This window comes from Anser brachyrhynchus, assembly GCF_964034855.1.
Source record: "Anser brachyrhynchus genome assembly, chromosome: 1".
Taxonomy (NCBI): Eukaryota; Metazoa; Chordata; class Aves; order Anseriformes; family Anatidae; genus Anser; species Anser brachyrhynchus.
In genome coordinates this window covers 63,505,121-63,519,454 of record NC_137694.1, presented here as the reverse complement: position 1 = coordinate 63,519,454, position 14,334 = coordinate 63,505,121, and the positions used below count along the sequence as shown (strand labels likewise).

Genomic DNA, 14,334 nt, shown 5'->3' with positions numbered 1-14,334 from the left:
CATTGAAATGTTTGAAGAAACAAGCCATGTAAAACACATTATTTTTATTTATTGGACAATCAGTTCTTACTTTCAAGAAAAATCAGATCTTTGTCATGATTGTTTCAAATTGTTTTGTTATAAAGTGAATGTTTCCTTCCGGGCAAATCAGAGTCAACCTTGCTGGATGTGAAATCAAATTCTTTTGGATTACTTTGAAGATTTAATGCTTAATGAAAGCTGTAGGGAATCTACGCAAAGCCCAACTGTTTAGCTTTGATCCTGTTATCTGAAGGCTCTAGTCTTGATTATAGAGAGTGTTGCAAAAAGTTTTGCAAAAATTTTATATTAAGAATTTACAATTGGCCAAGTAATCAGAGTAATTTCATGAAAATAATTGATGCTTTCATAGGATCATAGGATGGCTACATGGCACTGGATGAGATGTTATTATTAGTGTTTGTCTCTAAAATTTAAGTCATCTTTAAAATACAAGTCTTGGATGTGTGTTGATATAGTGATACATAATTGAGGTCTTGCTGGATTATTTTTAAAGGAACAAAGACGTAACAGGTTAGCCCGGGAATTGCCTTCTGCTGTGCCACGAGACAAGGTGAGTAAATGTTGATTTTAATGTATTTATTCATTCCAAGTTTAACATGTTCTGCTTTGATCTAATCTAAATGTTGGGAACTTTGATCTGCTGTCCTAGTAACAGTTTTGGGAGCTTCCAGAATATTGACTTTTGTCTTTGAATTTCATAAGATGGAAGTGGAACGTTTTCTTCTTCTTCCAAAGATGCAGTTTTGGGCAGTTTTAAATTTGGGATTTCTGAAGATTTACCTATAAATTTTTATTAATATTACATGTATTACTTACATGGCATTTCAGGTGAGGCTTAAAATGTTTGCAGATGTTCAAGATGGAGTTAGAACTTGCATGCTTAAATTTATGGCTGTGACACTGATTTCAAAAGATAAGCAACTGATTTAAAATAATCAGTGTGCCAGTGTAGTGCTTTTTGCTTTTTTTTAAAGCCACTCTTAAGACTCCAGTTTTAGTGCAGTCTTACTTTCTCTGGGAGAAAACGGAGGAGAAAGTTTTCAGTTGATCATCATAATCCAGTCACGTGGTCTGTTTCTGTTGCTTGGTTATCAAGCATCATGAAAATACTGCCTGTGGGAATGAACAGACTGACAGCTAGGATTTTAGACAGTCATGTATTTAATATTCTGTGAAGTATTTAGAATTCAAATGTACAGAATATGGTTTAGACTCATCATAGATTGTAATAGGAATTATTGCAGGAGTAATAATTATTACAGAAGTAAGAGTAAGAATTATTAGAGCTGAGAAATCAGTTTGTTTCTTAGCTTAAAAAGTAAGATGAAGTCTCAGAGTGGACTTTAATATTAGTGCCTTTAGTTAGTAAAAGTCAGCTGATGGATGAACTGAGAATTTAAGGTAGCCATCTAGAGATGGCTTTCAGTGCTGTTTGATCCTTCTTTTAATTTACTTCATATTTAAATCCATCAGTGAAGGAGCTGAAAAATTGAAACCCAGATAAGGCAAAAGTCCTTTAACTGCCTTCAACATGCTTTTTTTTTTTTTCTGCTTATATTACTGTGTTGCTTGCAAATCCAAAATCTTTTCTTTTCTGGATTTTTTTTTAAAGACAAAAAGATATTAGCAAATAAAAGTGCATAAGTTTGCTAGGTAGATTTGGCAGTTTTTCAGTTGAATTTTTTTTTTTTCCCTCCCTGCATTTTTCACCTTCCTTAGTCTACTAAAGCTCCAGGTGCATTGACACCTGCTTCCCAGGAGACTGTTACTGCTGCTTCTGCTGAGGCTGATGGCAAGGTCTGTCTTGATTTTTCCTATAAGCACTGCATGCGAAGTATGTTGTGGTGCATCTCAGGTACTATGGAAAGCAGTCTGTATTTAGGGCTCTGTCCCCAACCCACTGTGTCCTACCGGGTGTAGACTACTTGACATTTCATGATTGTAGTATGTGGGTAGAGATGTACTACGAGGTGGCAAAGCCACTGCTTTCTGTTTTAACCCTGGGTTGTAATATATTGTGGTGCAAAATTTGCCCCCGTTTGTAGTCAATTGCTTGTTTGGTGCAACAGTATTGTGATCAAAGTTTTTCAGCATGGTTGTTAAACTGCATGTTTTTAATGTGTTGACAGTTAAAGAAGGAGAACAGAAGATAAACTAAAAATGTGAGTTTCCTGCTTCCTGCAGGGAATCCTTACAGGCTTTGTTCCAACCTGAGCCCCCTTTTTGTTGTCTTACTTAATTGTTCAATCCCCGGTTCACTTCTATTTGTGAAATGTGTTCTGCAGTGGCTTTTTACACTTCAGGCGTGCTGTCTGTCATGTTGAAATAACAGCTCAGTAGTGTAAAGACTTTATTGCTAATTGCTTTTACGTGAAGTCAGAGAAGATGGATAGTCATCAAATTGGGTAGCAGGAGTAACCAAGAGGAGTCAGGCTTTTTGCTTCACTGCACACGTACATTCTGCCTCTGTAAAGCTGCCATTTCTGTCCTGAGCAAAGTGATTCAAGTTGGTATTGGAACTTTATTATGGTTTTGGTCAAAGATTTATTGGTTCTGATATGCTGCAAACATCTATAAAAAAATCTGGAGCAATTGTGAAGATACTGTTGTGACCACAGAAACTGCCAACTTTCCTGTGACTGCAGGAAACTGCCAAATTTGGTTTGTTTCGTATTATTAAGCAGTTAGTGCATGCTCAGTGCTCTGTTTGGTGTGAAAGATTGTAGCTTTGTTTCTGAAATTGCTTGGGAGATACAGCCCACTCTGCAGTAGCACTGAATGAGGGAGCCTTGGGGAATTTTGCCACTTTGAATAGCTGTCTTACAATCAGAAAAAAAAGTAATGGAGCTGTTCTTATCAGTGGTTACCTCTTATTAGAAGAGGTTGATTTGAATTCTTGCAATATATTTGGTGCAATGTCTCTGAACAGTTTTGTGCAATTTTAATACGACTTATGTGCACAGTTTAGCTGGGTTTCCTCCTGACATGCAACTATTTGCCATTTTTTTCATCACGCTCTTTAGAACCAGAGTCATCCATGGTGGTGTTTTAATTGTAAACACAGTAGATAGTTTTAGCTTATTTCCTCCTGAAGGAAGACATAAGTAGTAGCAGTTCAGAGTCTTTAATGACCAGCACTGAGTTTACACTGTTGTTTGTTTTTGTTTCTTTTTTTACAGTATGGTAGTAAATAGAAGAGCTGCTAGGCTTATGGAAAGGTGCAAACCAAAAATTAAGACCGTTCCACATCAAAATAAACCGTCTTTTTTTTATATATATTTATCTAACGTGGTGGATACCATCTACTAATATTTCTTTTGTCCAGTGATTTCTAATGCGTAAGAGTTGAGTGTTATGTCCTCTTCTCAGAAGACCAGAGAGTTATTCTTTCCCTGGAATGGAAAGCTTTACTCCCAGAAACTGTGATCTTCGCTTCCAGAAGATGAAGGTTTTTCTTCTTGATTTAGTACAGAAAAGCCTTCAGTAACTTGAGGTCTGGCAGCACAAATACATTCATAGCTTTGGTACCTGGAAACATAAAAGTGCGTATTTTTTTAACTGTCATTGTAAGGAACTTTGGTTTCTGAATAAAGAATTTGTAAATAAATTCAGGAGCTCTTTAAGAGCTGTGGTGATCCCTCAAATGTGCTTTCAGAATGATCATGATAGTATAGGTCCAGGAATATGTGGTAAAAAACAATAGATTTAGGAAGACTTCCATATTTCAGAAGTGGTCTGTAGACCTTTAAACAACTGGAGACCTTGTCTGTTTGAACAGTTTCATACCGTTATTAGGAAGGATGCAAGTTTAAAAAGCTTTTGCTGTATTGATACTCTTGTTTCTGCTGTAAGCAGCAAACTGTTGCTGTAATACAAGTCTTTGAACTTCACATTATAGGGTTTTGATGGGATTTGTTTTGTGAAGTCTCAAGTTATTTCTTAGGAATTAGGAAACAAAAACAACTCTTAAGTTTACATCCATTAATAGATTGAAAGTGTCCTTCTAATCAGTTTCCCAAAGGGAAAACAAAGGTGGGGGAAGTGAAGAACAGGATGTAGAAAGAAAATTATATGTATGAAAATCTTGCTTCTTAGTTACCTCTAACTCAGTAATAGATTTGATCAGACGCTGCAGTGCTAGTGTTTTAACTCTCCAATTTTTCTTTACTGTGTTGTTTGTGCAGGCTGCTCCTGGAACAGGAGATGTGTCCCAGGAGTCTGGAACAGGCAACTGGAGAGGAATGCTTAAACCCTCAAAAGCAGAAGAGGCATCAGCAGAGGAAAAATCGAAACCAGCTGCAGCCCTTCCTGCTAGTCCTCAAAAAGGACATGCTGTAAACCTATTAGATGTGGTGAGTGTCATGAAAGACAGATACCTCCTCTTCATAATTCAGACTCAGGAAAGAAAATACATGAATTCCAGCTCTTGTGACTTGGATAGTAATATATATCTTCATAAATAGTTACCACTATAGGAACGGGGAGCTCTATCCCCTTTCTCCTCCCTTCCTGTTACTTGGTCCTTCTTTTCTCCCCCTCTAGTTTCAGCCTGTGATTTGGGATATGTGGCTTCCTTTCACAAATTCCTATGCAAGTGAAATCCTGTCTAGATCACTTTTTCTACAGAAGTAAATTTCAGCTCCTGTCTCAAATGCCTACTCATTTTTGCTGAAGGTGGCATTTTTGATACTAGAGGAATCATTAAAAACAAAAGGCATTTAAAGTAAAAATAGATGAAAATTCTTAGTCGTTGCACAGCTTCGTTCCTTTAGTGAGCTTTTACAAAAAAATAAAAAGTGGTGCCCTCTGACCTTTCAGTTTCAAAGATTGGGATGTTGATGTCTTTTGATGTTTTTTTCTAAATAATAGGTTTATTGCTAGACAGGTTACATGTATCAAATTATCAGACTAAAAGAGCAGTAGTTCCTTTTGATCTCCCCCAGTTTGATGTTTATACATGTATATAAAGAGCAGAATTTGTAACCTGATGTTTTTATTTTTTACATAGCCTGTACCTGTTGCACGCAAACTTTCTGCCCGTGAGCAACGAGATTGTGAAGTGATTGAACGACTCATTAAATCTTACTTCCTTATTGTTAGAAAGAACATTCAGGACAGGTAAAACCAAACTGCCTAGAAATATTTAAGCCATACAAATGTTGTGATATCTCAAGGGTCACGTATATAATTGTGGCTTTTTTATCATGTTTTTATTTTTTAAGTAGAGGGAAAATAATTTTTTTTTTCTTTAAAGAGGAAGCAGCAGTAAAACAACCTCTCAGAGTTAAGAAGGCTGAAGTATTGTTTTCTCTAATTGTTTTAGTTCTTTATTATATTGATGTAAATGATTCAATTTGTTACTTAGGAGATGACAGCTTTTCTGGAGGATGCTGCAATTTAGTTGTATGTTTTGCAGCAAATAACTGGAATAAACTCTGGGGACTATGTAGCAATGGTAGAACTCTGCTTTGCTATCCTATTATTTCAAATAGGGAGGTCGAATAGGAACTGTGGCCAAGTTTTCTATTCGTTAGCTATAAGGATGGAAATAACATAAGATGTATTTACACTGTATGCAACTATGGAAAATCTTTGAAGTCTTCCTTAAAAATTGTCACACTTTTTTTTGTAACAAAGGATGGTGTAACACTTAATTTCCCTTCAGCCTTTGTGGAAAAACATAACTCCTTTTTATATATATATATATGTATGTGTGTGTGTGTGTGTGTGTATATGTATATATATATATATATATATATACACATATATATATATGTGGGAAAATGGGGAATCTGGTAACTAGAGTTTAGAGAAAATTTGCAAGGTCATAGAATTTTTGTTCTGTCCAGAAATAAAGGAATAGTCTCTTCAGTATAACTTTTCATATTTCATGGTAGGGAATTGCTTTGTTTACCTTAATTTTACTGCTGTGTCACTACTAGTAGTGTTACTTCCTCACGTGCTCTAAGTCTTTTACAAACTTTGCAGTAAATACACAGCAAAAATGCTATCTTCAGCTTTGTAAATTTGATGCATTAGAGCATTTTTACCTACTTCAGAAGTATTTTTAGGAGATATCTTGCAAAGATTGTATTCACGTCCATCCCACATCATACTTCCAGAGCTGATTCAGGCTCTTATTTGGGTGATACCTGTCCCCACACGGCCTTGAACCTGAGTTTTGGGTTGCTTTCACTCATAGGTAGGTGACTCCCAAAATATTTTGGGCTTCTTTCTTCAGTTCTTCTTTTGGTAGAACTTGCAATGTATTGGCTTGAAAAGAGGACGTAAATTGAATTACTTCAGTATTAATAGACCTATACTGTCTCATCATGATTTACCAGAAGTCTTCCCCCAGCTGCCCAGTAAGGACCCTTAAAGCAGCATAATGCAGTGGGAAAATTCCTAACCAAATCTGGGAGTATGACTCCAAGAGCTGAGATGTGGTGATGGATCTAGGTTGATCTTGGATCTGGCTGTTTAGACTTGCATGCTCCTTGTCAAGTTAATGCTGCAATGATAATTGCAGCACTCTGAAAGAAGTGCGTTCTTTGGAGCGAAAACTCTCAATCTGCCCAGGATAACGATTTAGATTTAGATTTAGGGCTGTGGGCACGAGAAGAGTGATGGGGCCACTGCTTAATGAGTTGTTACTGATTATGTGAGCTCCCAGACCACACTAGCTGCAAAATACTGCTTAGTGTTATGCCAACAAGGTTGTTTAAACTAATATTTTTTATTTATCAGTTGGGAAGGACCATCGGTATTTTCGTTGTTGGTTGCTGCTATTCTGATGAAATAACCTGAGGTGCTGTAATTCGGTTTTTGATCCTATGTTTGTATCTTCACGTTTTGGTACTGTGTTAGTATAACGATTTGACTTTGTCAATGCTCAAGTAAATATTTTTGCCCACTTTTTCAGAAGAGTGAAGATACACACACCTTAAGTCCCCAAGAAAATCATGTTCAGCTAGATTCAATACTTTAATAATTTTTTTCAGGAACTTTAATGGTGGGGAAATTAGAGTTGAAACCATGGCTTCTTTGGGGGTACTGTAGCCTGACATAGAACTGAAAAATGTTGCTTTACAGATTCTGTAGTCTTTTTCTGAAGGATTGTTCTTGGTTCTCATTGGTTCCTGCCTGCCTCCACTCCAGTCAAATATATTTTGCACACTTTAAACTCCGTTTGCAGATGAAAATTGCCCTCATGCTGTCTCATGCTAGAGATAATATGGCCCAGTGTTTGAACAGTGATCCTATTTTCAGTTCATCTGATAAGTAAGATTGGATGCTTCAGTCCTTTCCTTGCCTCTTCTCCTTCTCACTTACACATGAAGATTGATTCTAGGGTGAAATACTTAGCTTTTTTTTGTGCCTAACACAGTAGAGATTTGAGTTCTGGTATGTAGTGAAAAAAGTAATTTATTTTGAATGTATTTTTTACACCATAAATACTTTCATGTCCTTTACAATATTGCCATTCTATTTGATGAATTTCTTCAGCTCTTAAAATTGCATGATACTTCATTTACTTGAGATTGAAAACTTGATTTATGTTAGCAGTAGATTCCTGGTAGTTTGAGCCAAGGTTCTGTGTAGCTGTTTGCTCACATTGTGCATTCTTAAATTTAGAGCAGACCTGGTTTTGATTAGCTTTAATGAAGCAACGATCTTTTTGTGCTTGCAGTGTGCCAAAGGCAGTGATGCATTTTCTGGTGAACCACGTGAAAGACACTCTTCAGAGTGAGCTGGTAGGCCAGCTGTATAAATCCTTGCTGTTGGATGACCTTCTGACGGAGTCTGAAGACATGGCGCAGCGCAGAAAAGAGGCAGCTGATATGCTAAAGGTATTTAAAAAAAAATAAAAATCAGGAGCTAATGAGAACAGCTGATGAAATTGAAACCATGTAAATGTGAGATTCTTGAAAGATTTGCCTTCCTTTTTAATTCTGCTGCTTTTTTAAAAGTATGTCAGGATATTATTTCTCTCTGCTAGAGGAATTAGAAGCAATATGTGAGTAGAAATATTACATAGTATTATGTAGACTGAGTACTTGGGAAGAAGGGAGCTAAACTGTGTTTGAGGTGTAAAGCAGCAGCTCTCATCTGGTATTCTTTTAACTTACACATTTGTTTTTGGTTACTTGCTCTTATTTAACTTCCCTCTATTTTGTTCAGTAGTTTTTTTTGGGGGGAGAAAGGATTGATTACAGTGTTTTAACTACTGTTCCCATCTTCTAATGCTTCACACAATGCCTATGGGCCAGTGGCTGCTGTATCTCTAGGTAGCTCCCTGTAATATAAACAGTGCGAATGTTGAGACTTGGTTATCATGACCACAGTGTACATCTGTATGACAGTGCGTTTAGGATGTATCCGTTTTACAGAACTCTTCATTTTTTCATTATGTTTCTTTGGATTGAACTGTATAGAAAAGAATGCCTCTCAGATGCCAGTGCAGCTTCAATAAAGAAATAGCAAAAGGTGCTTCTCTCTTGCATACAGACTGTGCATTTGAGAGATTGGATACTCTTGAGATCTCACTTGTCCAAGATCTCCTATAGCAAGTTTAATCCTTGTTCCTATACGATAAACATATTTGATTGAGGGGAATTGTTTTTCAAACTGTAAACTTCACAGGACCAAACTTAATTTTGGATTTGTCCAGATTGGAGTTAATGCTGTTGCAGATTGTTACCACTCATTTTTTTAATGAAAGTGACTGGCTTTGATTTAAATTTTAATATCAGACTTTCTAGATTGATGTTCCTTGCCTCTTTGAGAAATCCCTTCAGAAACAGTAAATAACTCTGTCTTTTTTTGTCCTTCTGCGTGCAGGCCCTGCAGCGAGCCAGTCAAATCATTGCAGAGATTCGGGAGACACATCTTTGGTGAAGACTGTACCAGCCACACTATTTATATGCATTGGAGGTTACATTGACTTGAAAATTGCTAGGCATGGTATACGGAATAGAATTTTTATTTATGAACTCTTATCTGTGTACTGCAACTGTGTAAATCTGCTCATGTAAAGACAGTTGGTTTGATTTGCAAACAGAAAAATATGCTGTATTTTGCAAAATAAGTCATATTTAATCCACATAATAAATGGCTCTAAATGTTTCCTTACCAGCTTTCTGGTGCAAATTAAAGCAGACCAAGTCTTACTGTCTCAATGACAGGCTCATTTGAACTTGGGGAAAAAACATTAAAGTTCCAGTGCCTGATTTGCTGAACAGGTTGCCTGTGGTTAAGATGGACAGTGTAGTCTTGTGGCATAGTTTTAAGCTGCTTTTACAGTAGAGGTTTAAATACTGTGAAGAGAAGAGAGCACCATGTATTTTCTTTCATGAATATATTGCATGCACTATGGCAGATGGAGGTGTCAATTTTATAGCACAGTAGAGATGTCTACCGTATCGCTACGTATGTGTGTCCCCATTTTTTTCCCAAATGTTAAAACTGCAGACAAAATTTTGATCTTCATTTAATGGAGTATCATGTTGGATGAATTAGCCTGGAGCTTGTGAACAAGTAACAGCCTACTACTAAAAAGTGGGTGCAAAGTTGTTGATGTGCACTGGAGCTTGTGTATAAACGTTGGGGTTTATAATCAGGTACAAGACCACCTTCCCCTTCCTCCCCGCCCCGGGACCAAGCCCCTGGACCATCCAATAGTAAATTTGTTCTGACAGAGATGAAAAAAATAAAAATGGATTTCAAAACTGTTACGGGACAGTAAGTGTTTCTTTCAAAAACAGATTAAGTTGGCCAGGGAGAAGGGGATCCCCACAACTTTTTCCAGACTTTAGAAGGTATGGCAGCATGAAAGAAAGTCTGTAGAATTGGAATATTTATACTAGAAATTACAGTTGCTTTTGAGGAAATTTTACTGTGCTGTAAGTAGGTTTTTTATTTTTTTTTAAGGACAATCAAATTAGGACATAAGTTGGAAGTTAAGTCGATGAGTTATTTTCTTCTGATTGTAATTCACACAGATAAATATTGTTCTCACTAACCTTTAAAGAGTAAGCATTTTAATTTTTATGAAAAAAAAATTATTTAAATTCCAGCCAGCACACTTGCATGTACTTTTCAGATTTACTTTTTTGTATAAAGTAAAAAAAACGTGTACTGTGGTATTGCTGATATTTTATCTTTAACACAACTTGCATGTGAAAAATAAGACACTGCTGTTAACAGCCATGGCTTGCTCTTAGTGTATCGGGCCAGTACCATGAGGTTTTTATTCCCATTTTCAGTTCCTTTTCCCGTTTCATCAGTTAACTGAAGTGGAATTCCTTTTCTAAATGCTAAAGATTGAAAATTCAGAACCACTTAAGACCTCAATTTCCAACAAGGTCTGTTTTAAAGATTTATTTTTCACATGGTAGTCTTCAGTTTGGTACCAATATAAACCTAAGGAGTTAAGTCTTACACGTAATTTTTTGTATAGTTATTTTATGCATTATCTGAAATAATTCATGCAGGACATGGAAATATATTCTGTATTTTTAAACAGCCTAAAAAGTCATGATGTGTGCATTAGATGTAATGAATACAAAGGAATTAATTCTCACTTCTTATCCAGAGATGGTACATTTAAGAAATGTGACTGTAGTGGAAGTTGAAGTGCAAGCCACTTTTCAAATCAATTTTGGTGAACAGTGAGAGCTCTTAAGAATTTTGTCAAAAGTATTGCATTTCTAGTTGGAATTCAGCTGACATCTCTTTCCCTTGTACTTTTGACATCTAAGAAATATGTTTTCAACAAAGTAGAACTGTCCCTAAGTGAACTGCTACTAAGCTTTAACTCCTAAATCTTGACCAACAGTCTGTTGGCAGGAGATTTTCTTACTTGCAAAGTTTTGAAATGCTGCAATAAAGCAAATGAATTCCATTTATTTACGAAATCCTTGCAAGTGATAACTGGCTCTGTAATGTCATGTGAAATTTCCAAAATGCTAACTTGTTTTTTGATTTTTTTTTTGTTTTGCAAATTTTCAAGTGAGTGCCAAGAAATGAAGTTGATTTGTCATGCGTAATGCAAATCTTTAAAAATCCATGCTGTAACAGTCCTGTTATTAAATAAACAGATTATATACAAAATATATTCTCCCAGAAATAAAAGTTTTGAACTGACTTTTAGGTCAGGTGGCAGGACTATATGCTCTTATAAGTTTATAGAATAACTAACTATACTTGTACAGCCTTACATATGTTTGCACTTGTCCTTCTGCAATTTAACATTTTCAGTTCTTGTAGTAGTTGCAGAAGTTACAGTGTGGACAGACTGCTGATGGCGATTGTTTTTTAAACAACGTGTCAAAGTGCTACTGTTGTTGCCACCCTTAGTAGAAATAATGGAGGAATTGGTAAAAATGTCTACTAGAGGTAGCAACTGAAAAATTCTCACTAGATTAGACTGATTGCCTACAGATGTCTTCTAGTCAACCTTATTTAATTTAAACCCAAAATATTTTTGTCATCGATGAACAACTTTCAAGCTAATTCAAAAGACAACTTACTATCCAGTGAAACAGTCATGGGGGAGAATAACCTGTGTAGCTAAGTTTAGACTACTAAATGTTTGACGTTGATACCTGACCTATGTGTGGTACTACTGTAAATAAAACACAGTATGTGTGTGTCATCAGTTTGTCAATAAATTACTTGGTTTTTTTTTTCATAGTCGAATTTCACTTAGTGTGTAAGGGGAGTGTCTGTGTGCCTCAAACTGTACTCTGAAGTAGAACTTGCCTTTGAGTCCTGGTTTATGGAGGGATGATGGCTTTGAGAGATGCCAGATTGGATACATTGCAAACTCATGTCCCTGCTTTATGGAATTACAGCAGGGGAAACAATTTGCCAATATGCTGTACCCCTGTTCCTAACTTGCATTGAATTATCCTGAGTAATATTTGTTGTGTTTTTTTTTTTCACTGTTAAATCTGTTAGTCTGAGAGCAGACTGCTAACTGGTGTTTTCTGTAGATACTGAAGTTCTCAAATGCAATCTATTTTTTTTTTTTTTAACTTGTGTGCTTTGAGGTGAGTTAGATGACTCTTCCTTTGAAGTCTAAAAGAAAAACAGTAGACCAACTGAATATTGGTTTATGCCCTAACAGCCACCCCCTTTAAATTAGTGGCGTTTCTATGTTCAGATAGCTCCTTTTTAGTTCATTTGCTGCACGTCCTTTTACCTCTTCACTGTGACAGCTTTACTAAGTTAAGCACTTCTTGAAAGCAGCCACATTCTTGCTAGCTGCCACAATAGCGTTAATATTCAAGTCTAAGTTTTTCCAGTCATCCTTGATTCTTGGCCTAACTGTTCTAATATTCAGATGCAACACCCTGTACAGGCTGTCCATGAGAAGTAGTGGTTGCATCCAGCTGTGGCTTTGGAAAGAGTCAGGGAAAGGTTCAGATTGCTAGCAGTTGGTCAGAAAGAAACACAATATATTTCTTGGAGTTGATGGATCTCATTAAAAACCTTGTACACAAAGAATTTAATTCTTTTTCAGTTGTGTATTTGTAAAAACAAATAAAATCCTTTTAATACTTGATCAAAGTGGGTGCTAATGCTTTAAAAAAACAAACTTGAAATTAGAGGATACTTGTGGATCAACACCATGTGGAAATGAAGGGGAAAAAGGCAGGTGAGATCAGATATAACAAATATGACTTACTCTACTCCTAGAAATGTATTTCCTGCAAACAGAAAGTAGCTGTCAAATCTAATCTGTTGTATTTCTCTGGAGGTTAACAAGGGTGTTACCGCTGTATTTTGTTCTCAGGTGCATGTTTTTGTATTGCTGTAATGCTTCTGCCATTTGAGGAACAAGGTAAATTCTAACATACATGAACTGGATGATCTTTTAGGGTCTTTTAGCTCTGATCATTACTGCAGCTTAAGGCAAAATGACAAGCAAAACAAACTCATCTTGAGAGCTGCCAAGGTATGTAGAGATTTTTTTTCCAAATAGGAATAAATAACTACTTTTGTCTTTATATAGCAATACATACTATAGCTATATAATTATATATGATGTATAATTATACTAATATTTTGTTATATAAAGAAATATGGTAAATATATAATGTATAGGATAGGGATATCTCGTTATCAGGCAGGTAAGCAGGATCTAGAGGCTGGAGTTAGCACTATTAACTCCATGTACTGAGCTACTGAAGTACTACCCTATTACAGTTTAATCTGGAAAAAAAAAGATATGTAAGCAGCAAACCATTGTAACTTATTGAAATCTCAATTGACAATGCAGACAAAACCACTGTCAAATTGATCACAGAGTAAAAACGAGAAACAGACAACATCTGGATTCTTGAGAATGAAGAGTTAGAATTCTCTTAGAATTTCTTTTAAAGTTATTTCCCCATTCTTGTATGTTAGGTAGTTTAAACCAGCTGCAATGCTATGACCTATTCTAACAAAAGAGGTGATGCTGCAGTACCACATTCGGGTAGCTGAGATTAAGGCCTCTCCTACTGTGGCTGCAAAACAGTATTGTCATAGAGTTTCACACACTAGGAAATCATTCTCTTTCACCTAAGAGTAAGGATTACTCTAATCCTTGCAAACTGCACTGCAATGGATGCCCTAAATGAGCACCCTCATAAGACTGAGGGTTTCACACCTATTTGTACTAGGGTAGGGAAGGCCCCTTTAAAAAAAGCTTGAGCCAGCCTGCTACAATACTGTAATTTAGCACTTGAGTTAACTAGTTCAAAGTTATTCAAGTATGGCTATGTACTGCAAATATTTTTGGTAACCACATGTGGTTTTATTTTACTGTTGTTGATCTGGTTGTGAATAATGTGGGACCTATATTCCCTAAATGATTCAGCCCCCATCATGGGAAAGTTTGAATTTAGCAAGCCACTGTATTGATTTCAGGTGTGTAAGTAGCTGTAGTGACTAGTAATGAAGGGTTGGTTTTTTTGGTTTCCTTTTTCAGAGCAATGAAATAAAGCAATGCTGCCTTTAAATGTAGATGGTGTTGTTCCACCAACTCTGAAGTACATTCTCACTTTTCATGTTGTCCTTAAAAGGCAACGAGGATGCTACGATCCCAAATGTTGGCTAGACCATAAGTAGTAGGGTCAATTTTTTGTTCTTTAATCAAGATGTACTGTGTTTGCGTGTTGCTCTGTCTGAAGGGTCTGATTTGTCTCACATTTTGAGAAGTGAATATGCTCTCTTACCACATTAAGGCTGGAAAGCTTGTATGCAGTATGCCCATAACATAACCAATAATAAGAAGCTTACATA

The 14,334-nt window shown here is 36.2% G+C and overlaps 1 protein-coding gene across 4 annotated transcripts in view; it reads left to right on the top strand.

Annotated features, from left to right (window-relative positions):
- DNM1L (dynamin 1 like) overlaps window positions 1–9,776 on the top strand; it is a 37,432-nt gene extending 27,656 nt beyond the window's left edge. For 2 of the 4 annotated variants that reach the window (XM_080553617.1, XM_080553616.1), the window contains 6 exons: window positions 536–592; window positions 1,762–1,839; window positions 4,227–4,394; window positions 5,051–5,160; window positions 7,733–7,892; window positions 8,884–9,776. In XM_080553617.1, the coding sequence (XP_080409743.1) occupies window positions 536–592; window positions 1,762–1,839; window positions 4,227–4,394; window positions 5,051–5,160; window positions 7,733–7,892; window positions 8,884–8,940 (630 nt within the window). In that variant the 3' untranslated portion in view covers window positions 8,941–9,776. The remainder of the gene's footprint in view (window positions 1–535; window positions 593–1,761; window positions 1,840–4,226; window positions 4,395–5,050; window positions 5,161–7,732; window positions 7,893–8,883) is intronic. The other 2 variants (XM_080553619.1, XM_080553618.1) reach the window with 1 other exon arrangement.
- Window positions 9,777–14,334: the final 4,558 nt, after the last annotated feature.